Source organism: Lutra lutra, chromosome 7 (assembly GCF_902655055.1).
Source record: "Lutra lutra chromosome 7, mLutLut1.2, whole genome shotgun sequence".
NCBI classification, from domain to species: domain Eukaryota; kingdom Metazoa; phylum Chordata; class Mammalia; order Carnivora; family Mustelidae; genus Lutra; species Lutra lutra.
This window is the reverse complement of record NC_062284.1, coordinates 644,865-671,128: the sequence shown is the minus strand read 5'-3', so window position 1 is coordinate 671,128 and position 26,264 is coordinate 644,865. Positions and strand designations below refer to the sequence as shown.

General features: G+C 60.6%; 1 protein-coding gene across 2 annotated transcripts; it reads left to right on the top strand.

The window, feature by feature from the left end:
- Positions 1–955: 955 nt before the first annotated feature.
- CTSH (cathepsin H) lies at positions 956–25,919 on the top strand. 2 transcript variants are annotated; one of them, XR_007128526.1, is made up of 13 exons: positions 956–1,108; positions 4,717–4,748; positions 5,381–5,486; positions 5,931–6,001; positions 6,567–6,671; positions 8,749–8,835; positions 9,520–9,575; positions 10,593–10,674; positions 11,724–11,792; positions 12,640–12,746; positions 13,614–13,739; positions 14,365–14,573; positions 25,909–25,919. XR_007128526.1 is itself a non-coding variant. In XM_047735913.1 (12 exons), the coding sequence occupies exons 1-12, from the start codon at positions 1,018–1,020 to the stop codon at positions 14,438–14,440; spliced, it is 1,008 nt and encodes a 335-aa protein (XP_047591869.1). In that variant the 5' UTR covers positions 956–1,017; the 3' UTR covers positions 14,441–14,707. The 2 variants fall into 2 exon arrangements, 1 of the variants encoding a protein (XP_047591869.1); XM_047735913.1 differs by lacking the exon at positions 25,909–25,919 and having other exon boundaries at positions 14,365–14,707.
- The last annotated feature ends 345 nt before the right edge of the window (positions 25,920–26,264 follow it).

Here is a 26,264-nt window from a genome sequence, read left to right as displayed (position 1 = left end):
GCTAACATATATCTTGGAGGGTTGAGATAAAGGAAGTTTCAAAAGGCATCTCTCTGTTTAAAGTAGACTCACAGGCCCCTGTGGAGTCATGATAATGTTAAGCTAAGATTGCCTTTTGCCCTTAGCAGAGTGTCTATGTGAGGCCGCGCCCCCGAGGGAGCTCCCTGCTCGTTTCCAGCATCAGTTACCCTGGGCTCTGGAGCCTCAGTTTCCCCATCTGCAAAATGGGAGTCGGGGTGAGGGGTCAGCCACCTGCGCTCTGCTGGGTGAGGATGTCGGTGAACATCCGGCCCTGGGTGTTCGGCTGCAGGTGGTCTGAACGCCCCACACCCCCCACCCCCCACCCAGCAACCACAGGGCTGGCGCCCTTAGCCTGAAGTGTTGGTTCCTCCTTCTCTGTTTCTGTCATACGCAAACCCGTACATGGTCTTCCTCCTTTCTGCAGATTTGCCCGACAGCCCCGAAGCCGATCATAGGACTTTTTCATCAGAAAGACTAAGATGCCTGTTGCGGGGGTGGCTCAGGGGGCGCCTCACCAAAAAACCGGCCGTCTCCTTCCTCTACCTGTAAGTTCATTCCAAGGCGCAAGGGACAAGGGACAAGAGGAACGTGCTTAAGGAGGACCAGAGATGGGGGCTCGGGGGTGGGGGCGGGGGCAGGCAGGGAGAGGGGGCCTCCGGGGGTTGGAGCGGGAAGGGAGACGGCGACACCGGGGACGGGGCCAAGGCGGGCAGGGAGAGGGGGCTCCGGGGGTCGGGGTCGCGGCGTGCAGGGAGAAGGCGAGATCAGGCCGTGACCGCCCCCGCAGCACCCAGGCCAGCCCGCGGCGCGCTTTCCTGGCACCGCAGCAAGAGCCGGCGGCTGAGCGCAGGTGAGGCCCCGCGCGCAGGTCTGTCCGAGAGCCCAGCCCCGCCCCCGCAGCCGCGGAGCCCCGCCCCCGGATCCCAGCCCCGCCCCCGCAGCCGCCTAGGCCTGGCTCCCCGCGCTCACAGCCAGTCCGCGGGCGGAGCCGCCAGGATGTGGGTCGTGTTGCCGCTGCTGTGCGCGGCCGCGGGGCTCCTAGGACCCCCGGCCTGCGGCGCCACCGACGTCTACGCGAGCTCCTTAGGTACGGGAACGGGGCGCCGCGGGAAAAGGGCCTAGCCGGGCGGCTCGGTCCTTGGAGGATTGCGGGGTGGGGGTCACCCGGCTGCGCGCAGCGGGGCAAGGCCTTTCCGCGGCCCCAGGACAGGGGCCTCCGCGCGTGGGGACCCGGGAGGGTGAGCCGCCTTACAGGAGGGGTCGGGAGGAGGGGGAGGTGTCCGTCGGCGTCTTGCATGACCGGAGGAAGGGGGGGCGGGAGGGGGGGAGGTGAGGGGGGCCGGGGTCTCACCAGCGCAGGCGGCTGCAGGGCCTGGAATGCCAGAGAAGCCCGCAGCCCCCGCTGCGTCCTCGGGCAGCCTGGGGACATAGAGGGCTTTGATGCCCCCTGCCAGGGTGAGCAGGGGCTTTCCAGCCTTTCGGGCAGGTCCCTGGGGATCCCCTTGGGCGCCGCGAGAGTTTTTCTGTGAAATGGGTTGTCTGGCCTGTTGCAGAAGCCACATCTGTTCTGAGGGCGTTTTCCCAAGTGACCCTGGGTGAGTTCAGACACCAGGATTCCCCTGCGAGCCACCTGCACCCTGCCCGGTCCAGGTGTCCCTGCACCCCTTCCCCTGCTGGGGTTTAGGCACCCCCCCCCCAGCCTGGAAGCTCTGCCCTGTGGGTCTTCCTCCTTCCCAGCTGCTGCCCACCTTCGGCCCCCACCCGCAGGCTCTGAGCTCACAAGACCACCACCCTACTCACCCTGGGCACCAACAAGGCTTGTCAGAGAACAGCCTGCGGACAGGGTGAAGGTCAATGAGGTTCAGAATCCCCTTCCCCCCACTCATTGGTACAAGAAAGGTGCCCAGTCTTGCAGACCTGGGGGGCAGGAGGCAGGCAGCTCCAGGCCGGCCCCAACCTAAGGGAAACCTAGTGCCCCAGCTTCACCCCGGTGTGTCGGCACCAAAGGTATCCTGACTCCAGAGCAGGGCTCCGGGGAACCTTCTCTGGCTGGGCCATGGTCAGCATTGTCTGCTTTCTGGGCCACGCGGGGTGTGTAGCAGCTCCCCACCTGCGCACTGAGAGCAGCCACAGAGAGTGCAAACCAGGGAGCGAGGCCGTTTCCGCTAACCCTGTGTTTGTGGACCCTGATATTTCAAGGCAGGTTGTTCTCTGGTCTCACCAAATGTTCTGTTTTCCTCCATCTTTTGAAAGTATAAAGAAAACCATTTTTCAGCTTGCCATTGTTTGCCGACCCCGTTCTCCACGCTGCCCACACAGTCCCCCAGACCAGGCATCCACAAATATCCTCCTTCCAGAAGTTCCCGTGGATCTGAAGTGGGTCTGTCTGAGGCCGGGGCCCTGGGCCACCAGCAGATCCTTCTGGCCCAGTTCAGGAGCATCTCGGCTCTTTCTTCCACTGACCTCCTGTGAATGAGAAATAGTCCGGGCTTGTCATCTGCTTGTGGCTTTTGAAATATCCCAGAGGTGAAGGCTGGCCGGTTGCCTGAAATCCCGCTGGGTTGAGGTCTGTCCTCCTCAGCAGCCATCGGCCACGGCAGGGCCCGGTAACCGGGATTAGGGACCCTACGATCTCCGGAGGATCGTACTCTGGGTAGGGCCTTTCTTTCCCAGGGTGAACGGATGCAGCTTGGTTCCCAGGATGGATGTGTGACCCGCAAAGGGAAATCAGAGTGCTGAGTGCATGAACTCCAGCCTGGGGAGCAGGGGGGGCCCCCGGGGAAACACAGAGACTCCAAGTGACTGTGGACACAGAGAGGGGATTCGTGTCCAGCCCCTTCACAAACATCCTCTGCTAAACCTGCTCTGTGCCTCTCTTTCCTCCTAAATCTGAGTGCGTGGTTCTAAGCACATCAGAGGTGGCAAGAAAGACAGACGGTGATAGTCTTCGAAACTGTGGTCGGTTCTTCAAGGAAACTGAAAATGAGGGAGAGGACCTCCCCGAGGGATCAGCTGATGGGGTTTCAGGGCGTCATGTGCTCGAGGCGTAGGAATTGAGAAACCTTGCTCTAAAAATCGCCTCCCGTTCCAGGAAGCAAGAAGTAATTTGTCCTTTGACCTGCAAAAAAACAAAGACTGGGGTGCCTGGTGGCTCCGTGAAGCGTCTGCCTTCAGCTCAGGTCATGATGCCGGGGTCCTGGGACGGGGCTCCCTGCTCAGCGGGGAGCCTGCTTCTCCCGCTGACCCTCCCCTCCCCCTCATTCATGCTCTCTCTCTCTCAAATAAATCTTAAAAAAAAAAAAAAAAAACAAGACAAAGACCAGAATTAATTCTGACCCATTAAAAAAATAGGAAATATTCACCATGAATCTGTACGTCTGTGAAGGTTTAGTCATAAAGTCACGTTGGCTTTATTAAAAGATGCATTGTTTTCTTCTTTTAAAGATTTATTTCTTTATTTTAGAAAGAGAGTATGGGGGGGGCAGGGGGAGGGCCAGAGGCAAAGGGAGAGAGAAACTCCCAAGCAGACTCCACACTGAGCATGAGGCTGACCTCGACTCCATGACCCTGACATCGGGACCTGAGCCGGAACAGAGTCACACTCAGCCAACAGAGCCCCCCAGGCCCCAGGGATGCGTTCCTGATACAAGTTTCCTTTTTATGTTTGGCCATTACTTTTCATAATGAGGAATATACTGAAATACTTTAATCAGCCGGGGTGTTCACGACGGTTACTCGATTCAGGACGAATTCATACAATGTTCAGAGATGCGTGACTCGCAGGAAGTAAGAATAATTTCAGTGTCTACTTTTTGCCCCTGTCTTTGTGTGAAAGGGAAGCCGGGCTTCAGGTGTGAACGCGCGCTCCCTGATGTCCGTGTTCCTGACGGTGGGTGTCGGAGCAGGGGCCTGGGCTCCCCCAGCTGGCTTTAGGAGGAGGATGTGGCTGTCTTATTTTAAAGTGACAGTGTTTAGGGGGTGTGTGCCGGGCTCAGTCAGTACAGCATGCAACTCTTAATCTTAGGATCGTGAGTTCAAGCCCCACGGTGGGTGTGGAACCTACTTAAAAATTTTTTTTTTAATTTTCAACTAAAATGACAGTATTTCCGTAAGCTGGAGTACATTCTTTGTGGCCGTTGAAATTGAGCATGAAGTTTTAGATAAGTCAGACCTACACAAGGGCAGGTAACCAGGGGCCCTTCCACAAGCGGCCGGCCAGCCCGCTGCTGCGACCTGTCTCTCTGCTGGGACAGAGGGTCCCGACAGCGGACACCGGGAAGTCTAAGTACTTGTTATCTGTCCCTTGAAGAAAAAATATGCGGACCCTCAGGGGTTAGGTTTTTAAACTGACTTTGTACTGAAATAGATCAACAGAAAACTACACTGTTGTTGAACACACACTTCAGTGAATTTGAACTGTCCAGGCGCCGTCGCGTGAGCAGCAGTAGACGAGGATGCGGGGCCTTGGGGGCCCCCCCGGCCTGCTGTCCGTAGTCATCTTCGCTCCTGCCGCCCCCGCGGGACAGCCGGTCCCCCCTGCATTCTACACCAGATGACACCGTTTTCAGTACCTTCCGCGTCGCCCCATTTCCTGAAATGCAAATCGGCTCCAAGGTGCCTGCTTGGCGGAAGGTCCCATTTCGTGGCCAGGCATCCCGGCCTCATTTTGTTCTTCTTTTCTCTTTCTTTTCACAGAGAAAGTTCACTTTAAGTCATGGATGGCGCAGGTCAGTGCTCCGCTTCCTCCTGATGGTTTTCATGCCCCGTTGCACACTGTCAGACCCGACGGGGCCGGATCGGAGGTGTGGGGAAGGCTTTTCCCACCGCACGGCCCTAGGGCTTTGGGGACCGGGACTTGGCCCGAGCGGGCAGGGTCCAGTTAGGTCGGCGCCCTCCGGACCGTTGTCCCTGGTGATGAAGCGGGCCAGCAGCCTTCCCGGCCTGGGATCCGCGTCCATACTTTGTATTCAGGGACACCGCATGCTGGCGCGGAATTAGCTGGAGGACACGGGTGCACATGCTTTCGCAAAAGGGGGTTTCGCCAGAGAGCGGAGCCGTGCCCCGACGTGGCCTGCACTTGGCATATGTCTCTCCACCAGGGGCTGTGGGACCGCCGGGCGACCACGGGCACCTGCGTGCGTGGTGTCGGCTGCCCGCAGGTCCCCGGAGGCAGGCGTGGGCTTTGTAACCGCCTGACTTCCGCAGCTGAGACTCGCCACCGTGTCCTGCGTCCTGAGGCGGCTTGGGCTCCAGAACCGGGCCGGAAGGAGCGCCTCCGTCCCTCCTCTTAGAGAATGCACTGTCTCCCGGTGAGCTGGACCTTGCTTCCACGACTTACCGCTGCTGTGTTCTGTTTTAGCACCAAAAGAAATACAGCTCAGAGGAGCACCAGCACAGGCTGCAGACCTTTGTCAGCAACTGGAGGAGGATAAGGGCCCACAACGCTGGGAACCACACATTTAAAAGTACCGTGGGCTTGCCCTTCCTCCGGGCTCCTCGCAGCCGCGTCTCAGAGCTGGAAGGACACCAGCCGTGACTGCGGGCGCGCCAGGGACTTAGGGTGGAGGGACGGTCAGAGCCCCAGCCCGAGGCCGGCCCGAGCTGACCTTGGCTCTGGCCCCGCTGCTCTCCTCTGAGGCTCAGTGTAGCTGGTAGGGCTCTGGGCGGTGGCGGAGTTCACAGGACACCCTGGACCAGCCCCACCACGTGTACTTCTGAAGCCCAGAGAGCACTGGCCTTGGCACAGTCGTTAAATTCCGTGTAAGACCTGTGAGGGGGCCAGGGGCCGCAGCCGGAAGTAGGACACAGGTCGGCCTGGGGGTTCTTGGTTTTCCCTGTTTCTTCAGGACGGCCTCATTGAGCGCCTCTTTTCCTCTTCTGGTTTTTTTGTTTTTCCTTCTCTTTTTCAGTGGGGCTGAACCAGTTTTCCGACCTGAGCTTTGCGGAAATAGAAAGCAAGTACCTTTGGTCGGAGCCTCAGGTGGGTGTCATTCCCTGCGAGCAAATCTGGCTCTTTCCACTCGGACCTTTGGGACAAGTTCAGAGTCCGCCCGGCTTCCAGCCAGACGGCGTCCCGCCCGACTTCAGCGGGGCCCGGGTTCTTGGGGGACCAGAGGCGGCTCCCCGCGGTTCCTCAGTCCACGGCCCTGGCCTCAGCCACGGGTGCCCCAAACTTAGGGTGGCCGGAGAAAATACAGATGCACAATTAAAACAATTTCCGAAACAGAAGTGAATTTCAGGTGAACGACAGGTAGCCTTTTAGGGCAAATCCACCGTAAATACCGTGCGGGGAGGGGTCCTGCTACAGTCACTCGCTGTTTGTGTGAAGTTAAAATCGAGCGGGTGCATGTTTTCTGACTTGTCAAATCTGGCTCCCGGCCCTCAGCCCCAAGCGGGGCTCCCAGAGCATCTGACCCGGCAGGTGGGGGCTCAGTGGTTCTTAGAGCCACGGGCTCTCCGATGCTCTCGTGATGGCTCCATTTTAGTTGCACACTTTTCTGTCAAAACAGTTTCCGTTCCCCTGAAATTGTATTTGGTCCTTCCAGAACTGCTCCGCCACCAGAGGTAACTACCTTCGGGGGAGGGGTCCCTACCCGCCCTCCGTGGACTGGAGGAAGAAAGGAAAGTTCGTGTCGCCAGTGAAAAATCAGGTGAGGGCAGCCACCCTGGTCCTTCCCCGTGAAATAGCCACGTTCGCAGACCACACAGCGGGAGGCGAAGCCCGGAAGACCCCCGACTGCCTTCCCTTGTCATCCCTCTGCCTGCTGCTGCCTCGGCAAGGTGGGAGGTTTTACCTCATGCTCTGGGGGAAGAGACACCCCCCTTATTGGACTACAGCTCACCTGTACCCCCGTGCTCGCCGTTCCCTCTGACCCCGGTCTCAGCGTCACCCGAAACGTCCTCCTCCCTGTGCCCGTCAGAGGTGGGGCCCCAGGCCCCTCCCAGTGGCTTCCCTCCGGATGGCGGCCGGTGTTCAGTGAGCAGACGCCCGCCGTTGAGATGTGCTGTGGCCGCAGGGAGCAGCATGTGTCCCATGTTCTGCACCCACAGACTGCAGACCAAGCGGCTGGCTCTGCTCTCGGTCTCAGCGCCCCCAGCTGCCCCCTGCCCACTGTGTCCCTCCCCTAGAAGGCAGAGGGCAGCGGCCTTCTCCAGAACACCGCCATCCTCTCAGCCCCAGAAAATGCGAGGTGAAGGTTAACCCTCCTGGAAACACTGGCCTTCCCACTGAAAGTCTCCCTGAGAAGCGTGTTCTCCTTGACCTTCAAGCCGGGACACAGTGTCCTATCCTCCCAGGCTCGGGGTTTCCTGGAGCCCGCGAGAGAGCTGGACGCTTACACCAGCTCCGGAGCCACAGTGAATGACTCCTCCCAGCATCAGGGGCAGGATAGAGCCGCCCTCTCCCCCATTACCTAGTCATAGTTTTTAGACCATTTAAGAATTTCAGGACAGTTTTTTTGGGTTTTTTGTTTAAGATTTTATTTATTTGGGAGAGAGGGAGAATCCCAAGCAGACTCCTGCTGAGTGGGGAGCCTGACCGGGGCTCCATCTCACAACCCTGAGATCATGACCTGAGCTGAAATCAGGAGTCAGCCACTTAACTGACCAAGCCCCCCGGCGCCCCAGGGATCCCACAACACTTTAAAGCAGTGGGTTTTCAGTGAGGAAGCCTGAGCCTGCTCACTGCTGGGCAAGGAGGCAGGGATGTCCGTCAGGAATGTTCCCAGGGGCCACCCGGGGGGCAGGGGCTGGACAGAGGCCCGTGGGGCATCTCGCCGTGGCCACCATGCAGGTGCACACAGGGCATCGGGATCCCATGTCAGCCTGGCAGGCCCTCGGGGACTTCTCATGTCACGGGAGCAAAGGAGGGTGAGGGGTGGCCCAGCGTCCAGCAGACAGGACACAGCGGACTCCGGCGGGGGGCTCTGCTCCCAGTCCAGTGCCAGGCACTCGGCCTGCTCTGCCTCCTTCGGCCAGGCCGGGCCCACAGCTTGACCGCTCCGAGACCCTGGCACACGCTTGTCCCCGTGCTGACGAAGAGGCCAGGAGGGAGGCCAGCAGGCTGAGAACACTGACTTCCTGAGGCAGGGAAGGGCGGTGGTGTCGGGATTCGGGAGGCAGAACGGAGCGGGGAGAAGAGACGATGAGTGGGCAGGACCGCATCTGGGCCTCGAATGGCCCTGGGAGGCAGGCACGTGGCCCTGTTTTCCAGATGATGGGGCAGAGGGTGGGAGGCGGGAGGGGACCCCCTGGCTTGCACAGCTGGCACGCGGCAGAGCAGTGACTGGAGCCGGGCAGGTGGGCTCTGGTGCCCCACCCTCACGTCCAGAGCCTGGCCCTGGACAGTGACAGGAGGAGGGCGGGCCCGGCCGAGGCAGGTGTCGGGCTTGAGGAGGTGCGGGTGGGATGACGTTGGTGCAGGGGCGGTGGCAGAGACGGCTCTGGGAACAGGACTCAATGAGTGAGTCCTTCCGAGCAACCCTGGGGAGAAGAGGAGCCAACATAACGTTCAGACCCAGAAGGAAAGCCGGCAGCCCCCAGGATGGGCGCTGGGCTTGGTCCGCGCGGGGCCGGGACAGGGTGGGCGCTGGTGAAGCAGGTCACCTCAGCCATCACACGGAGGGCCCTGGCCGCACAGGCCCATGTGTGGACGGGAGCCTAGGGCTCTCCCGGGCCTGCGTCCTGGTGTCCCCACGACCAACCCAGCCCTGACCCTGGCCTCTCTAGGGCGGCTGTGGCAGCTGCTGGACGTTCTCCACCACGGGGGCCCTGGAGTCCGCCATCGCCATCCAGACTGGGAAGCTGCTGTCTCTGGTAAGCAGTCTGGCACTGGGGTCACCTGCCGCGCTCACTGCTCTGCCCCAACGCCTGACAGGGCCGGGTGGGCCCTCGGGCTCCTTCAGGGCTTCAGGCAGGGAGGCCGTTTCAGCAGACATCAGGCACCCCTGCCTCATGGCTGCTCGGCCTGTGAATGGAGCGCACACTTTCCTGCAAACAGATGAGGCCGTTGAGGGGGCAGCCCAGGGCTCGCTTCCGAGGGGTCAAGCAGGTCCATGTTGGGCCCCTGGGGCCTTGAGAGAGCAGAGCCCAGCAGTCAGGCCTCTAGGAGCTGTGCCCTGCCCCCGCTGCCCTGCGAGAGGGGCTGGGGCTCTGTGTCCAGCTGCTGACCCCAGAGCAAGGGAAGGTGGTGGGCGAGGGCCGTGAGGGGAGGCAGAGCAGGGTCTCCCGCTGGGCCTGTCTGCTGCCACCCCCCCCCCGGCCTCCCTGGGCACGAGAGCCCCCCCCCATGCCCCACAACTGGCAGCACTCGACACGGAGGCCGGCCGAGCCCTCACCGCCACTGAGCCCCTCCTGCCACACCACGGCCGCGGAGTCGTCCTCGGGGCCCTGACCTCTGGGCATCTTGACGCGGTGCTGTCAGGGCCGGGCGCGTGCCTGCAGGGACGGCTCAGCGCCCAGTGCCAGAGCCCCCACTCATGGCCCCCGTGCGCCCTGCAGGCGGAGCAGCAGCTGGTGGACTGTGCCCAGGACTTCAACAATCACGGTTGCCAAGGGTGCGTCCCGACTGGGGGTGGCCAGAGCCCCGCTCCTGCCCACGGATCGGCCCTGTCCCGTCCAGCCACAGACCCGCCCCACCGCGGCCCCACCCTGCTGCCCCAAAGCGGTCCCCTCACCTGCCTGGGGTCCCACAGCCAGAATGGGGCCGAGCTGTGGTCCCCAACTCCACCCTCCCCCCCCCCGGTGTCCCCCCGCCGCCCCCATGCAGGCGGCCTTGTCCGCCCCCAGGGCCCACAGCCAGATCCACACACAGGTGTCTGGCTGGCCTTCCCGCTCGTGGGGAGCTCTAAGCTAGCCCGGCCCGGGCTGTGAGGGACCTTTCTGTTGGGGTGGTGATGTGTTTGTGCCTGAAGGCCTGTCTTCACTGCACATGCTTTCCTGGCCCGTTCCTAAAATGGTCGCGGGGATTTCCCTGCTCGCGTGGCTGGAGTCTGAGGCTGTATCCTGGCCCACGCACACACCCGGCCCACCCCTCCCGGACTCAGCCCCTCGTCCCCCGTGGCCCAGTCCGGGGAAGGGGCGCCCCGGCTCCATGAGCACCTGCTCCGCAGCTGGGCCCTGGGGATGCGGCAGCCAGCTGGGCGCAAGGACCGGACATGCTGGCTGGCCACAGAGACCGGAAACCTCGAGCCCTGGGTCACGGTGCTGGGTGCTGGGAGCCGGCGTGGGAGTCCGGGGTGCCGGGAGCTGTGGCCGGACAGCCATGCGCGGATTCTGGCTTCCACTGAGTGGCCCTGGGCAAGTCGTTCAGCCTTTTTGAGCCCCAAGAAATGACGGCATCGGCCCCGCAGGGTGGATGTGAGGGGTCGGCAGTCATGTCTGTGGAGCACCTGCTGGTCGGGGCCCAGTGGGGGCTCAGTGGTGGTGAATCCCCATTGCTGGGTGGGTCCATGTGGCCATCCAGAAACTGCAGTGTCTCTCGCAGGTCTGTGGGGTGCGGCCCAGTGGAGGCCTCCCGCCCCTGCAGCCGCCACGACTGGGGCCAGCAGGGGGCGTGTCTGTGCTTCCTGCAGGGGCCTCCCCAGCCAGGCCTTCGAGTACATCCGCTACAACAAGGGCATCATGGGGGAAGACAGCTACCCCTACAAGGGCCAGGTAATCCCAGCAGCTGTGGCGTCACGGCCTCGGCCTGCGGGGCTGCCCAGCCCCGTCTTGCTCGTCCCCATGAGCTGCAGCACGGCCCCTCCCACCAGAACCATCCCCTCGTTCGCTCTTCGTCTCCTTGGCTCCCTGGAGCACACCCCCTCACCAGCCCTGCGGCCTCCCGTCCGCCTGTGGCTCCCGTTCTCCCAGGTGCCCTCCTGCCAGGTGCACCGAGGGACCAGCGTCCACTGCCCTCCCCATCCATCAGCACTGCCCGTGCGGTCACTCTCACGCTGACCACACCTTCCAGCACCTGTACCCTCTCTGTCCCAGGCCTTTTGTCACCTCACCCCGGCCTGTCCATGACCCTGTCTCTCCCCCCAAATCCATGGTTCCACCAGCATTTCCCCTTGCTAATGAGCCCCACCAGCCCCCACAGAACCTGCTGGCCACAGTCAGGGGTGGTCCAGACCCTCCCTTGAGTTCTGCCCGTCAGCCATCAGAGACCCCACACCTGCTCCTTCGGCCCGTCCGTGACCCTGCCTCCTTCATCCCACTCTCCCGGGGCCACCACTTGGTCTCCCAGACCTTGCTCTGACACTCACCTGCCTTGTGCCGCCCCCCATAAATCCTGGGCTCCAGCCCAGCTGCTGGCTCACTCACAGACACCAGGTCATGCCTCTCGCCATCCCCACCTTCTCTCCTGTCTCGGGAGCACATCCTCTTGCCCCCGTGTACGTGCTCTGCACCTGCCTTGTGTCTGCGCACATCTGCACCCCGAGACTAGTGCTCCCTTCCCCCACCAGGCAGGCTCCCGCCCACCTATGGTTCTCACCAGGTCCCCCAGGCTCCGCGAGCCCCCCTCCACAGGAGCCAGAGCCAGGCCATGTCGTCCCTGTGAGCGCCTTGAGAACAAGGATGACTCTGACTCCCTTTTGAGTGACCCCATCTCCTGGCCCCGCACTCAGCACTTTGGCTCCGCCGACATCACCAGACAGCACGGGGTAGGCCCGAGGTCTCAGCCCGGGGCCAAGCCTCCCTGACTTGTGCTCCCCGAACAGGACAGTGACTGCAAGTTCCAGCCCAGCAAGGCCATCGCTTTCGTGAAGGATGTGGCCAACATCACCATCGTGAGTAACGCGCCTTCCCTGGGATGGGTCATGTGCTCCCGCGAGGAGCCCGGCGTCCACTGCTGTCGGATGGCCAGTAGGCGCGGCAGGGCGGCCTGTCCCAGCGGCAGGTCACAGGACTGGAAGGTCTTGGACGATTGTGGCGTCCCGAGGCAGCAGGCGGAAGGGACAGAGTGCAGGGCGAGCACCGGGCACTCGGGCTCAGACCTGAGTCTGGGCAGGGCTCCGGTCAGGTCCATTTTCTCCCTTGTGAAATGCAAGCAGCAGGGCCCGCCCAGTGGGGGAGGGTGTGAACACGTGTGTGATGTCAGCCTGTGTGGAAGGGACTGAATGCAAACTCATCGCGTGTGAATGCACACGGTTACGCTGCTAACGAACAGCCCCAAGTGTGGCGTTCACAGCTCCCGCGTGACGGGGTGGTCAGCAAGCGCGGCTGCACTCCACGAGGCTGGCTTCCATCTAGGACGCCGCCAGGGGGACAGATTGGTCGATTTTGCTGACTCTGTGTGTGGGGGCAGGGATGTTGGGGGCAGGGCGGGGGGACCACAGGGGGCTCTGTGGGGGCAGGGGTGTCTCTGGGAAGAGAGGGCCTGCAGACCGGCACGGCAGCGGGAGGTCACGGGGGAGCCAGGTTTCGGAGGAGGGACCCGTAGCCACATAAGGAACCCAGAGGAGCCTGTCCACTCCACACCGCCCCGCACCTGCTGTGAGGAGGGGGTGGATGCCCGGTGGACACAGCCCTCTCTCCCTTCCTTCTGGGCGCCCATCCCTGCCTCAGGGCAAAGGGCCGTTCTTGGGGGCGGGGGCAGCGGTGGCGGGGACAGTGGTGACAGGGCTGTGTCCGCAGAATGATGAGGAGGCCATGGTGGAGGCCGTGGCCCTATACAACCCCGTGAGCTTCGCCTTCGAGGTCACCAGTGACTTTATGATGTACAGGAAAGGTGTCTACTCCAGGTGAGCCGGGGTCCCTACGGCGACCGTGGGCTGGGCAGGGCTAGCCCCCCACACTGCTCATGTTGACCCCACAGCCACCTGGCCGGGCGAGGAGGGCGGGAGGTCCCAGCCTGCAGGGCCGCGGCCACCTCCATTGAGAGGAGCAGGTGGGAGGGCGGGAGGGCTGGAGGACGGAGGAGCCGCTCCCGCGGTCAGGGCTGGGGGCTTTCCCACCTCGGTTCTGGAATGGGCTTGCCTCAGCCTCGCCCCCGGGCACTCGCCTGTCCCGCATCATGAGTGCAGCCCCCGAGTCCCAGGCCTCTCCCGCGGAGGGTCCTCCCTGTCCCACGCTGCCCAAGACCCGCCACTCAGAAGTGTGCGCTCACCCATGTGTCCTCGTGCCATCCCCGCCAGTCCGTCCTCCACGCCGAGCTCTCTGGCCATGCCGGCCTCTGCCTCATCCTCGTCCCCCACGCCCCAGGGTCCAGAGTCAGCTGGGTGGGGGACCCTGGCGATTGGGGCCTTCTTTCTCCGAGCCCATTTCCCAGGGAAACAGCCCCCACCCCCGATGGGCCGCCGCCGCCACACTGAGGGGCCCTCCCAGGGACCCCCATTCCTGCTGCGCTGACGCCCTCCTGGGGGCGCCTCAGCCCTCAGTCACCACCCCACATGGGTGGCCTCCACCAGGCCGCTCCCCACCAGACGCAGCTTCCTGAGGACAGGGTCTGGCACCTCAGGCTCCCCACCTTCCACACCCCCAGGCCCCGCCCTGGGACTCAGCGCCTCAGAGCCTGGGGTGGGGGACGGGGGGCCTCTGGGGGAGGGGCCGAGCCATCTGGCTGCAGCCTCCTTCCTGTGTCTCCCACCTCTTCTATTCCCCATTCCCAGCACTTCCTGTCATAAAACTCCGGATAAAGTAAACCACGCGGTCTTGGCTGTTGGGTACGGAGAGCAAAACGGGATACCCTACTGGATCGTGAAGAACTCTTGGGGTCCCCAGTGGGGGATGAATGGGTAAGCAGCTTCTGGGCCCCACGCTCAGGGAGGGGCATCATCGCTCGGGTCTGGGGGCCTGGGGGTCTTCTCCCGCTTAGGGACATGGCGTTTGAGCCGGGGTTCAGCCGGGCCCCCCATGGAGCCCTGGGGGAGGAGCCCGAGGCTGAACCCCCACACCCGAGACACCGCCGTGCCCGCCTCTCCTGTCCTGGGCCCCACATCCCAATGATACCGTGTCGGGAACGGGGTCCGTTGTCCCAGAAGGGTCAGTGGGCGGGACTGTAGCGGCTAAGCCCGGAGCCAGCCCTGCGGCACGGAGCGGGCAGCTGGGAGGGCAGGTCAGCTGAGATCAGGCCACGTGCTTCCCGCGGACCCCAGGGCCAGGGGCTGGAACGGGGAACCCTGGTGCACACCCTCAAGGGGCTCCATCGCATGGGGCTGAGAGGGAGCCCCGGTAAATTGTGGGGACCGTGGGAGTGCACACAGTATGGCAGCCAGAGGGAGGGGAGGGAAAGCTGTTCCGAGTCAGGCCATCAGTTTCCTGGCCCTCAGCCCTGAAGTCAGGTTGGGGGGCAGCAGAGCCCCGCAGAGAGGACAGCGGGGAGGGAGCCCGGCCAGGCCCCAGCTTCCTCTGCCTGCCCAGGTACTTCCTCATCGAGCGCGGGAAGAACATGTGTGGCCTGGCAGCCTGTGCCTCCTACCCCATCCCCCTGGTGTGAGCGGCACGGGCGGGGTCCACGGTGGAAGTCCTGCCCTGAAGGAAGGCGGGCCCTTACCCCCATCCGGGGCCAGAGGCCGTGAGGAAATGAGGAAGAGGAGTCCCCTGTCCCCCAGCAACAAGCCTCCTCGAACGTGCCTTTAACTCACTCAAACCCACGTGGCCGAGAATATACCTGATTTCCCACAGGGACCGCTTCTCCTGAGTGGAGAGCACCCAGGGCCATCGTTTCTGTGATCTTTATCCAATAAACACGTGGTGAACTCCTCCTCAGGCCAGGCCTGTATGTGTGCTGGGCCCCCACGGGACTCGGGCCGGCTGGCCTGCAGGCCCCTGTCCCCTGGGAAGGCGGCATCAAGGGGCTGCCTGGCGGGAAGGATGGTGTGGGCGCAGGGGTCACTGTCCACCAAGAGACGCCCGGGAGGAGGGGCAGGCTGGCGCCGACAGCTTGGGGGTGGTGGGGGAGACATGCCAGGCTCGACGGTCAGGATCCAGACCCAGGCATCAGCCTGGAAGCTCGGATTTGCCCACATGGCCTCCATCCCCACACAGAGGCCCTCCGCCCAGGACTGCCCACCCTGTCCTCACCAACCCTCCCCTGAACATGCCCAATGCTCCTGCCAGCTCCCACCACCCCTTCCCTCCTGGGAGCTCTGGGCGTCCATGCTGAAGGCGGCCCCACGGCATCTGGGCTCCGGGAGCGGGGTCCACAGGCCGAGCTGGGGCTCTGCTTTGTCCTAAACTTCACAGTTCCCTTCAGGGGAAGGCTCTCATGTCACTCGGGCCTCCTGGACAACTAAAGGCTTAGCAACATTTGGAAAAGAAAAGAAAAAAGTTTTTGTGATAAGGCTCACTTAGAAAATAACTGTATGGTTTTAATCTGTTAGAAATTCCAGTAACATTAGACACGGCAACATAGGACAAAGAGTTGTGAAACACAGGCATGTTCCCTTGACACGTAGACTCCTAGACCCTCGGTTAGCAGCACTGAAGGCAGACGCGTGACACACAGGCCCGCGACCAGCGCGGTTGCTTGACACCAACCTGGAAGGTCCAGCCGCGGCAGCATGGGGGTAAACCCACCCGGTGTCTGCGGACGGTGTGACACTGTGGCTTAGAGACGCCCAAGAGTGTCTGATGAAGTCCAGAAGGCGCTGGTGACCAGACACAGAAAACACAGAAGTCAACAAAACCCAGAAAAAAACATGTCCCGCGACTGCAACAAAGCCAGTGGCCAAGAGTCCCCACCAGAAAACCAATACAAGTGTGCGTAGGAGAGAACGTCGGGACTGTTCGAAGCGAAGGCAGGGCTTGAATCAGCGAGCGGACGCCGCATTCGCGCGTGGGAGGTCCACACAGCACCGCGGAGTCTCCTCTGGGGCTTTTCCAAACAAATGTCAGTGAAATAGTTTGACACTTTTCTATTTGTCTGAGAGAACGAGGCCAAGATGGTTAAGAAAACTTGATGAATGAGCGATGGGACGGGTGTCCGCGCTGCACAGCGCCCCCAGCTAAGAACCAGCAGCTCCGTGTCCCCAAGCCACAGAATGAGAACTCGGGGTGTAAGCAGGTGGGCGAACTGGCCTTCAGTACTCCGTGAAAGGGGCTAGGAAACTGGGGGACTATCTGGAACAGTGACCCGACCTAAATCATCATTCACTCTATTTTAAAATAAACTTTTAGGGGCGCCTGGGTGGCTCAGTGGGTTAAAGCCTCTGCCTTCGGCTCAGGTCATGATCTCAGGGTCCTGGGATTGAGCCCCGCGTCAGGTTCTCTGCTCGGTGGGGAGCCTGCTTCTCCCTCTCTCTGCCTGCCTCTCTGCCTACCTGTGATCTTTGTCTGTCAAATGAATAGATAAAATCTTAAAAAAAAAAAAAAAAAGGTAAAAACAGTCTCACCGTGTGGCCCAGCAATGCCACTCGGACGACGGAGAGCACGTCCCCCCGCAGTGCGTCCACGTGTCCTCAGAGCGGCTCTGCTCGTAACTGCGGAGACGTGGGAACAAGCACGCGTCCGTCTCCTGAAGCAGACACACAGATGAGGTCTGTGCGTGCGATGGGCTGTGATTGAGAGCAATGACCGCTGACACCTGCTACCTCAGGGTGAATTCTGGAAACACTGCCCGCGGCCAAAGGAGCCACGCACGAAAGACCACGTCCTGTCTAATTCCACCTGTGTGAAACGTCCTGAACAGGCAAAGCCGCAGAAACGGAAGGAGACTGGTAGCTGCTGGGGCGGGGGTAGGCAGGGCAGAGGAGGGACTGCTTCTGGGCCTGGGCTCTCTTTGGGGGGTCTGAGAATGTTCTGGAATCAGACCGTGGTGACGTTGGCACAACTCTGTGCCTCTGCTGCAGTTCACGTGCGCTGTGTGCGGGAGAAGGGGGGGGGGTTCACGGTAGGTGAACGGTTATCAAAAACCACAGTCCGGGAGGAGTGTTTGAGGGTTTGCCCAGGACACCCCCGAGACAGGCACCAGCTCCGCTGCCAGGACCCCGGGGCTCTGCGGATGGGAGACATTCAAGCCGAGGGAGGAGGGATGAGTGGGCCTCCACGGAGGACAGAGAGGACACTCCCCTCCATGGGAGGAGTGTGTGGAAAGCCCAGGGCGGGGGCTCCCATGACACAACCCCCACTGACCTCCGGTGGGCAAGGTGGCCCAGTCTGCAGAGGAGAACCCGAGGCTGTGGCCCGGGGCCCCAGCTGTGGTCCGGGGAGAGGAAGTGGCGTGAGAGCATCCGCCCAGCGTCCGTGGGACACACCACGCTCGTCACCAGAGGAACTTCCCCTTCAGAACAAGTGGGCGCCACCTGCAAAGCAACCCCACCTCGAGCACGTGGACACCTGCTCCCGGGGCTGGGGGCAGGAGTAGTGCAGGGAGAGTGGAGGGGCACAGGGGGGCAGGGGGCGGGCATCCACCTCCTCTGAGTCCCCTGCCTCCAGACAGCAGTGTCCATGCACAGAAGCTGCCCTTCTGGGGACCGAGATGAAGCCCCTGGGCAGCCCCAGTCCTGAAAGTGTGGAGCCCCTCCCCCTCCTCAGACGTGCGCGCGCGTGTGTGTGTGTGAGAGAGAGAGAGAGGGAGAGAGAGAGGGAGAGAGAGACACAGATGGACATGAGTACGGACATGCTTACACAAATCAAAGCAGCTTCCTTCTGGGTTGTCAGGTTCTCGCTTGGGGCACTGAGGGGCCCTACCTCGAGGGGGCCCTGCCTACTTTCCGTGTCGGCTGACCGACCGTCCCAGTCGGCCCGCACTGGCGACGTTCCCAAGACTGACAATTTTCAGTGCCAAAGTGACGACATTCCCAGGAAAACAGGCAGGTCCAGCTTGCTGGGCAGGTGGCCAGCAGCAGCCTGGGTGAGTCCCCATGCTTGGTAAGCGTCCTGACGCACTTACCACGTTTGCGCGCCCATGGGGCCACCAGCCTGGCTCCTGGTGGCCCCTGGATGTGTGGTCTGGGCCCGGGGAACGTGCAGGGGGAGGTCCAGAGACGGAGCTCGCACCCCCACCTGCAGCCAGGAGCGGCCGGTGTTCAGGACGGTGCACGGGGCCTGCTCGGGATGGCCGTCACCCGAACACAGGACGGCAGTCGGCAGCATGGGTCTCGGGGTAGGCGGGCTCCGACCCCAGCTCAGCTGTGTCCTTGACCACCTCAGGCAGACAGAAGCAGACGTGAACCCACACGCTCTGCCACACGTATGACCCACAAACACAACCCCCGTCCGGGGGTTCACTGTCGCCCTCACCTCGCAGGTGATAGCACGACCCTGACACCTACAATATGACGCGCCAGGATTCAAACCGGGTCCTGCTCTGAGCCCCAGAAATGGGATCGACACCCCTTCCCCGTGGGGTCCCAGCAGCTCCGGGGCAGTGTCTGCGAGCCACCAGCAGCACGCGCCGTTCGCAGTAAGATGGGAGAGAAGAGCTTGCTCTCCCCTCCCCGTTGACATACAACCTGTCCTTTCAAGGTCACGGTGTTTTTTCTTTTTCTTTTTTTTTTTTAAGATTTTATTTATTTGTCAGAGAGAGAGGAGAGCAAGCGAGCACAGGCAGACAGAATGGCAGGCAGAGGCAGAGGGAGAAGCAGGCTCCCCGCCAAACAAGGAGCCCGATGTGGGACTCGATCCCAGGACGCTGGGATCATGACCTGAGCTGAAGGCAGCTGCTTAACCAACTGAGCCACCCAGGCGTCCCCACGGTGTTTTTTCTTAAAGACGGCCGCGGCATCGCTCAAGAGTTTCCAAGCAAACCGGCGGCTTGTCCACTGGGGCGGCTACAAACACCACAGACCTGCCCTGCTCAGCGTCCTGGGGCGGCACGGTGGGGTAAGGGCCCACGTCCTGCTGCCCTGTGGGCCCCAGTACACCCCGGGCACCCCATAGGCTTCCTCCTAATGCCCTCACATCAGGGATCAGGTTCCCAGATGAACTTGGGGGAGTCGTGAGCACTGAGAGCACAGCACAGACCACGGTGTTTCCGGCTACGGGTTCAGAGCCCCAACAGCAGTGGTGCAGGGGCCCGACCTCCCTAAAACCCCGGGGCCAGACAACACGCTCACCCCAGTCATCCTCAGAACTGGGCTCCCAGTTCCCTATGAACTAAGACTTGAACAAGGCCGTGAGCTCCTCTGGTCGGGACAACCCCAGGGTCCTCCGGCGCCAGCAGGAAACTCCACACAAGGGTTCCACGCCATCAAGCTGAGTACAAGGTTCCCCTGATGCCCCAAAGCCACCACTTCACCCACCGACAGTTTTCAACTCCCAACGCAGTTTAACCCTTTCATAGTTGTCTTTAGCTCCAAACAGCAGAGAACGGGCAGCCACGGCTAAGTGAACACACGAGTGTGGGCTGGAAGCTGCGTCTGTCCATCCGCAGGGACTGATGATGGTGGTCGGGGCCAGAGGACCCCTGGGGGACGGCCACCATGGGGGACAGGGAGGGAGGGGGTCCGCCACTGTAGGGAAGTCCCGGTGCCCCCTAACCCGGGGCAAGGCACAGCGGGAAAGGCGGGGGGAGGACCAGGACTCCCTCCCCTGTCACCCTTGTCCGAGGGCCCTGGACCAGCCAGCATGTGGCCTGGGACGAGGCCGATGCGGGCCCTCCCTTCCAGAACACAGCGGCTTCCCTCAGCCCTGCGCCCTGACGCACTCAGCTGCCAGGGTCACTGCCAGACCCCGTGAGCAGGCCTCTGTCAGGACCCATCTTTAGATGGGGAAACTGAGGAACAGGCTGGTTCAGCAACGTTCCCCGGTCACAAATCAGTAGGTGAGGAGCCCAGCCCCCACGCCGTTCCTGGCCCTGGGGTTCTACTGCCTTTCCAGGGTTTACGGTCCTTCGTAAGAATTCCTCAAACCTTCCACAGTCCTGCCGCATCCCTGGGATGTGCCTGGCCGGGCCAAGGGGCAGCAGTTGCCACCATGAACCCGGCCTCCTCCTGTGACTCACCACAACCCTGGCTGCTCCAGGGCCGTTTCTGGAGGGTGATATTGAAGAAATCATTGTTTTCTCCCCACAGTCCTCGGTAGATGACTCAAGTATTTCCAAGGAAGTAGTCTAACGTCGGGCGAGAGCGACTCCGTCGAGTGTGCAAACACACAAGATTCTGGGAAACCCTGCGAGGCCTCCCACACGCCTGTGCAGTAAAGCCGGCAGCTGTGCTGGGAGCGGGGGACACAGTCTGCCTGGCGGTGCCCTCCTGGGGGACCAGAGGACGGGGTCAGGGACAGCCAGTGGGCTGGTCTGTGTGGTCCTGAAGCAGGCTCGTGACAGAAAGAAGGGGACACTCAGAGGGGAAGGGAGGAGGCCCTGGCAGCTGTCCCCCGCTCAGAATCGAAGGGCTCCTGGGGCAGATCCCCCACCAGGAGGGGCTGAGCGAAGCCCCAAGGACTTGGGAGCGAGGGGGGCATCGTTTTAGGACATTTGGGGTGCCAGCATCCACTGGAGCAGGTGCCCCCCAAATGGGCCCAGCCCTGGGCTTTGGAGAGATCCGTGGTCACAGCAGATCAGTGTCTCGTCTGATTTTGAGAACCGACCTCTAGAACCTCTAGAACTCCTGGACAGCCGGGCAGGGTGGTCACGAGGGGTCATGAGGGGGCAGCGCTCCTCGCTCGTGCTGAAGGCTGGAGCAGTCATCCACAAGAGGGAGTGCAGGCCGGTCCCACCGGAGACACAGGCCCCAGGGCCCCCCAACGGCCCGCCCACGCCCCCCCACCCCGGGCCCCCGGGGCTGCCTCTCTTCCCCTCCTCCCTACATGCACCCCCACAGAGGTCAGACTGGCTCGGGGCTGCCCTGCCAAGCTCATCGCCTCTACGTCTGAAACCAGAATCCGCCCCATCTCTCATTTCTCCTTTCCCATTTTCAATTCCTTTATTATTTTTTAATTAACATATGATGTATTTATTATTTGTTTCAGGGGTACAGGTCTGTGAATTGTCAGTCTTACACAACACCCAGCACTCACCATAACACACACCCTCCCCCAATTTCCACCATCCAGACACCCCATCCCTGACGCCCCCCCTCCACTCTGGCAACCCTGTTTCCTGAGATTAACTGTCTCTTAAGGTTTGTCTGTCTCTCTCTGGTTTCATCTTGCTCCATTTCCCCCCCTTCCCCTATGACCCAGTCTTGTTTCTCGAATTCCTCATGTCAGGGAGATCACATGATCATTGTCTTTCTCCGATTGACTTATTTCGCTAAGCATGATACCCTCTAGTTCCATCCACGTCGTCGCAAATGGCAAGATGTCATTTCTTTTGATGGCTGCATAGTATTCCACTGTGCATATATACCACATCTTCTTTATCCATTCGTCTGTTGATGGACATCTAGGTTCTTTCCATAGTTTGGCTACTGTGGACATTGCTGCTATAAACATTCGGGTGCACGTGCCCCTTCGGATCACTACGTTTGTATCTTTAAGGTAAATACCCAGCAGTGCAATTGCTGGGTCATAGGGTAACTCTATTTTCAACTTTTTGAGGAACCTCCACACTGTTTTTCAGAGTGGCCGCACCAGCTTGCATTCCCACCAACAGTGTAGGAGGGCTCCCCTTTCTCCACATCCTCGCCAGCATCTGTCATTTCCTGACTTGTTAATTTTAGCCATTCTGACTGGTGTGAGGTGATATCTCATGGTGGTTTTGATTTGTATTTCCCTGATGCCGAGTGATGTGGAGCACTTTGTCATGTGTCTGTTGGCCATCTGGATGTCTTCTTTGCAGAAATATCTGTTCATGTCCTCTGCCCTTTTTTTTTTTTAAAGATTTTATTTATTTATTTCACAGACAGAGATCACAAGCAGGCAGAGACAGAGAGAGGGGGAAGCAGGCTCCCCGCCGAGCAGAGAGCCCGATGTGGGGCTCGATCCCACCTGGGATCATGACCCGAGCCGAAGGCAGAGGCCTTAACCCACTGAGCCACCCAGGCGCCCCTGCCCATTTCTTGATTGGATTCTTTGTTCTTTGGGTGTTGAGTTTGCTAAGTTCTTTATAGATTTTGGACACTAGCCCTTTATCTGATGTCATTTGCAAATATCTTCTCCCATTCTGTCAGTTGTCTTTTGGTTTTGTTCACTGTTTCCTTTGCTGTGCAAAAGCTTTTGATCTTGATGAAGTCCCAATAGTTCATTTTTGCCCTTGCTTCCCTTGCCTTTGGCGATGTTCCTAGGAATACGTTGCTGCGGCTGAGGTCGAAGAGGTTGCTGCCTGTGTTCTCCTCGAGGATTTGGATGGATTCCTGTCTCACATTGAGGTCTTTCATCCATTTTGAGTCTATTTTTGTGTGTGGTGTAAGGAAACGGTCCAGTGTCATGCTTCTGCATGTGGCTGTCCAATTTTCCCAACACCATTTATTGAAGAGGCTGTCTTTTTCCATTGGACATTCTTTCCTGCTTTGTCGAAGATGAGTTCACCATAGAGTTGAGGGTCCATTTCTGGGCTCTCTGTTCTGTTCCACTGATCTATGTGTCTGTTTTTGGGCCAGTACCATACTGTGTTGATGATGACAGCTTTGTACTAGAGCTGGAAGTCTGGTCGACTCCTTTCTTTTAAGATTTCTTATTTTTTATGTAATCTCTACACCCAACATGGGGCTCAAACTCACAGCCCTAAGACCAACTGTCACACACACCACCAACCATGTCACCCAGGCACCCCTCGAATCCTATTTTCCTAATTATTCTCAACATCCGAAGTGTCACGATAGAGACAGGCTTCACTTACCAAGACAGTTGGACTCTGGTTTTGTTTTCGAGGATTCCCCCGACCAGACTCTCCTCGGGAGGCTGCTGGGACCAGTAGCACCAGTCAGCAGCACCAGTCAGCTTGCTTGCCTGATACACATGAGGGCTGTGGCCCCGCACCATCCCCAAGGAGAGTTCTGGAACAACCTGCACCCCACTGTCTGTGGGAGTGAGGAAGAACTCGCAGCCGTCTGGGTCATGTGACTGATGCACCTCCTGGGTCGCTCGTGGCCCGGGAGAGGCCCACAAGCCTCTGGGCGGACACACAGCCTCCACGCCGCGGCCCTCCTGCAGGCTGCATGAGCAGACAACTCAGAAGGCGGTGGCCTGGGTCTCACGGGGTGAGTCGGGAGGCTCGAGTTTGGAGCAGGTGGCCGGTCGCTTCGCTGCCTCTTGAGAGGAAGAACCGGGGGACAGGGAAGGCTGCCCCACCAACACCTGGGAAGCACTTGTTGTAAACCACGCCAGCACAATCACCCGCACGCGCCCGGCCGCTCCTGCGGGATGGGAGCCATTCGGGTCCTGGCCTCCCACACGTCACCAGCCCCCTTGGGCAACAGTGACCCCCGGCTCTCGTGACCCCTGGGAGTGGGCGGGGGAGCCCGCGGGGGCTGGACACTAGACTTGGGACCCTGCAGGTGTCTTTGGGATGGTGGCGACTCCTTCCTCCCAGTGGGGCACCTGTGGAGCCTGCCCCCGCCTTCCCCGAGCCAACTCCCACAGGACGGAACCTTCCAGGGCTCAGTCTCTCCCCCACCATGGGATGGGGACGCTGCTTTACTTGATCACATTCACAACTCACCTGTCCACAGCGGGACACGCGGGTATGTGGAGGCACCATCAGCAGCTCCCTCTTCCCCAGACGAAGAGACTAAGGTTCAGAGTGGGCAAAGCGACTGCCCAGGAAGGGCCGCACAGCTTCACCGCCCAGGGATCCCCAGGAGGTCCCTCCACCTGCAGCCCCTCCCGAGCACGCCCCGCATGGCACCACCCGTTGTGCAGCCTGCCAGGGCGGGGGCTGGGGAGCCAAACTCAGCCCCCAGTGTCCCCACTTCCTCTCTAGGCTCCACAACTGGCATGAGGCTACGGTCAGGGACGTACCTGAGACCCTTTCCAGGAGAGGGCGCCACGGGGTCAGCCAAGACCAGTCAGCCGCCCTCCCAGCCCCAGCTCTGCAACCGGTCACCTTGCCTCTCCCCTCCCCTCCCCTCCCCTGGTCCCCACACCCTCACCTCCAAACTGACCACAACCACCAAACGCCCCCAACCAGCCCCGCTCCCGGAGGCACAGCTGCCGCCTCTCCTGCCTCCCACCGCTGCTCAAGATCCAAGTCCCCCCAGCCCTGCCGCCTCGGCTCACTTGAACCCCTCGAGCTGTCCCAGCTGCTCATGGACTGAAGAGGACACCAGGTCCCGCACCCCAGCCCTGTTCCTTCGGCGCCACCGCACCCACGGCATTTCTGTCCTCCTGGCACCCTGCCCCCTCCCGCCCTGGAGCCCTTCTTCACACGCCAGATCTCAGCCCCAGCACCACCTCCACCGGGAAGCCCACCCTGACCTCCTGAGGAACACGAGTCTCCTCGGGCTCTCGCGGAACTTCATTCCCTTCCTGGGGAGTGTAGACTGGGGTGGGCGTGTCTTTCAGGGAGGTCCCTCTCCCCCATCCTCTCTGGTTTTGTGAGGCAGGGCCACAGCCTGGCACGCAGCAGGCATGTGACACACTCCGAAATAAACGACCATCAGGATAAGCAAGCTCGTTTCTCAGACGGGGCCCAGGGGCCGGGAAGAAACTCACTGTCAACAGACCTTAAGCCTTCTCTGCGACACTCTGCCACTGCTCAGAGGAATCCCCCACTCAGACACAGAGAGAAAGGCCACTGTAGGGGCGCCTGGGGGGCTCAGTCGGCTCAGGGTCCAACTCTTGGTTTCAGCTCAGGTCCTGATATCAGGGCTGTGGGAGGGAGCCCCGCACTGAGCTCTGTGCTCAGGAGGGCGTCTGCCTGAGATGCTGTCTTCTCTGCCCCTGCTGCTCGCGCTAACATCAACTGATCTAAAAAAGCCAAAGGTTACTGCCGTAGATGAGCTTCAGAGCATGAGGAAGCTTTTGGGGCGCCTGGGTGGCTCAGTGGGTTAAAGCCTCTGCCTTCGGCTCAGGTCATGATCTCAGGGTCTTGGGATCGAGCCCCGCATTGGGCTCTCTGCTCAGCGGGAAGCCTCCTTCCCCCTGACCCTCTCTGCCTGCCTCTCTGCCTGCTTGTGATCTCTGTCTGTCAAGTAAATAAATAAAATCTTTGGAAAAAAAAACAAAAAAAAAGGAAAAAACGCATGAGGAGGCCCTCACTGGCTCAGAGACAGTGCCTCCCTCCAGTGGCGCCCACCAGCGTCCAGCTCTGCTGCCTCTGCTTCCCAGAGCCCCGGCTCCCATGCAGGACGTGCCCTCCGGACCAGCGGAGTCTGACGCTGCAGGACTGGGGGCAAACGTTCTGCACAGCGTGTGGGAGCAGCCTGCCTCCGCCAAGGTCCCAGCGTGCACCCTCAAGAGGCTGTGACCATGCGCCGTGCAGTCCTTTCAGGCAGAGCCCATTCTGGCCAACGCATCCCACCACCCTCGGGACGATGGGGGTGAGGGCAGCACGGTGGTGCAGGCCGCTGTGACAGCAGATCGACATTGCTGAGTCCATAGATGACCATGCTGGCCAGAGGACAGCGGGGAAGGCAGATCCGTCTCCAGGGATCCACAACGCACCTCTATTCCAGCAAGGACGACTGGGATCCCACTGGGACGGGGGAAGGACCCAGTGCTACCAAGCCGTCACAGGGGACTGGATGGCAAGCCAGGAGGGGCCGGCAGACGGGACTGTCGGTTACCCAGCCCTGCGCAGCACACGGCAGCCAAACGAGTCACCTGAAATATTTGGAGCCTTTTCTTTGCTCACAAATCTGTAGGTTAGGCAGGAGGTCTTGGAAGGCACGGCTCATCTCTGTCCTGTTCAGCATCAGCTGAGAAGGCTTGAAGGTGGCTAGGACACCCAGCGGCACACAGATGCCCTCTGTGAACCCTCAGGGGCCCAAACATCCCTGCCTGAGCTATTCACAGAGGCCCGCCTTCATCGTGTCCCCAGACACGTGCTACGAAGAGATGCTTAACATCTGGAAAATGTGCTGACTCAGGGAACCAACCCTTTGCAAAGGACTGATTCACTGTTACACAACTACGCAGGAGCGCGGCATCCATTCAGAGACTAAAGGATTTTAATGGAGTAAAAAAAATTTAGGGTTTCATATTCCACTTTGTAATTAACCTTCAGAAAACTAGCACCTGTTGTTTTATTTGTTGTTGTTGTTGTTTTTTAACAGAACTAGAATCAATAATCCGAAAACTTGTATGGAACCACCGAAGACCTCAAAATAGCCAAAGCACTCTCGAGAAAGAACAAAGCAGGACGAATCGCAAGCCCAGCTGTCAAGACCTGCTACAGATCGGAACAGCGTGGTCCCAGCACGGAGGCAGACACTCAGATCGATGGGACAGAACGGAGAGCCCAGACACAAACCCACAATTACATGGTCAGTTAATCC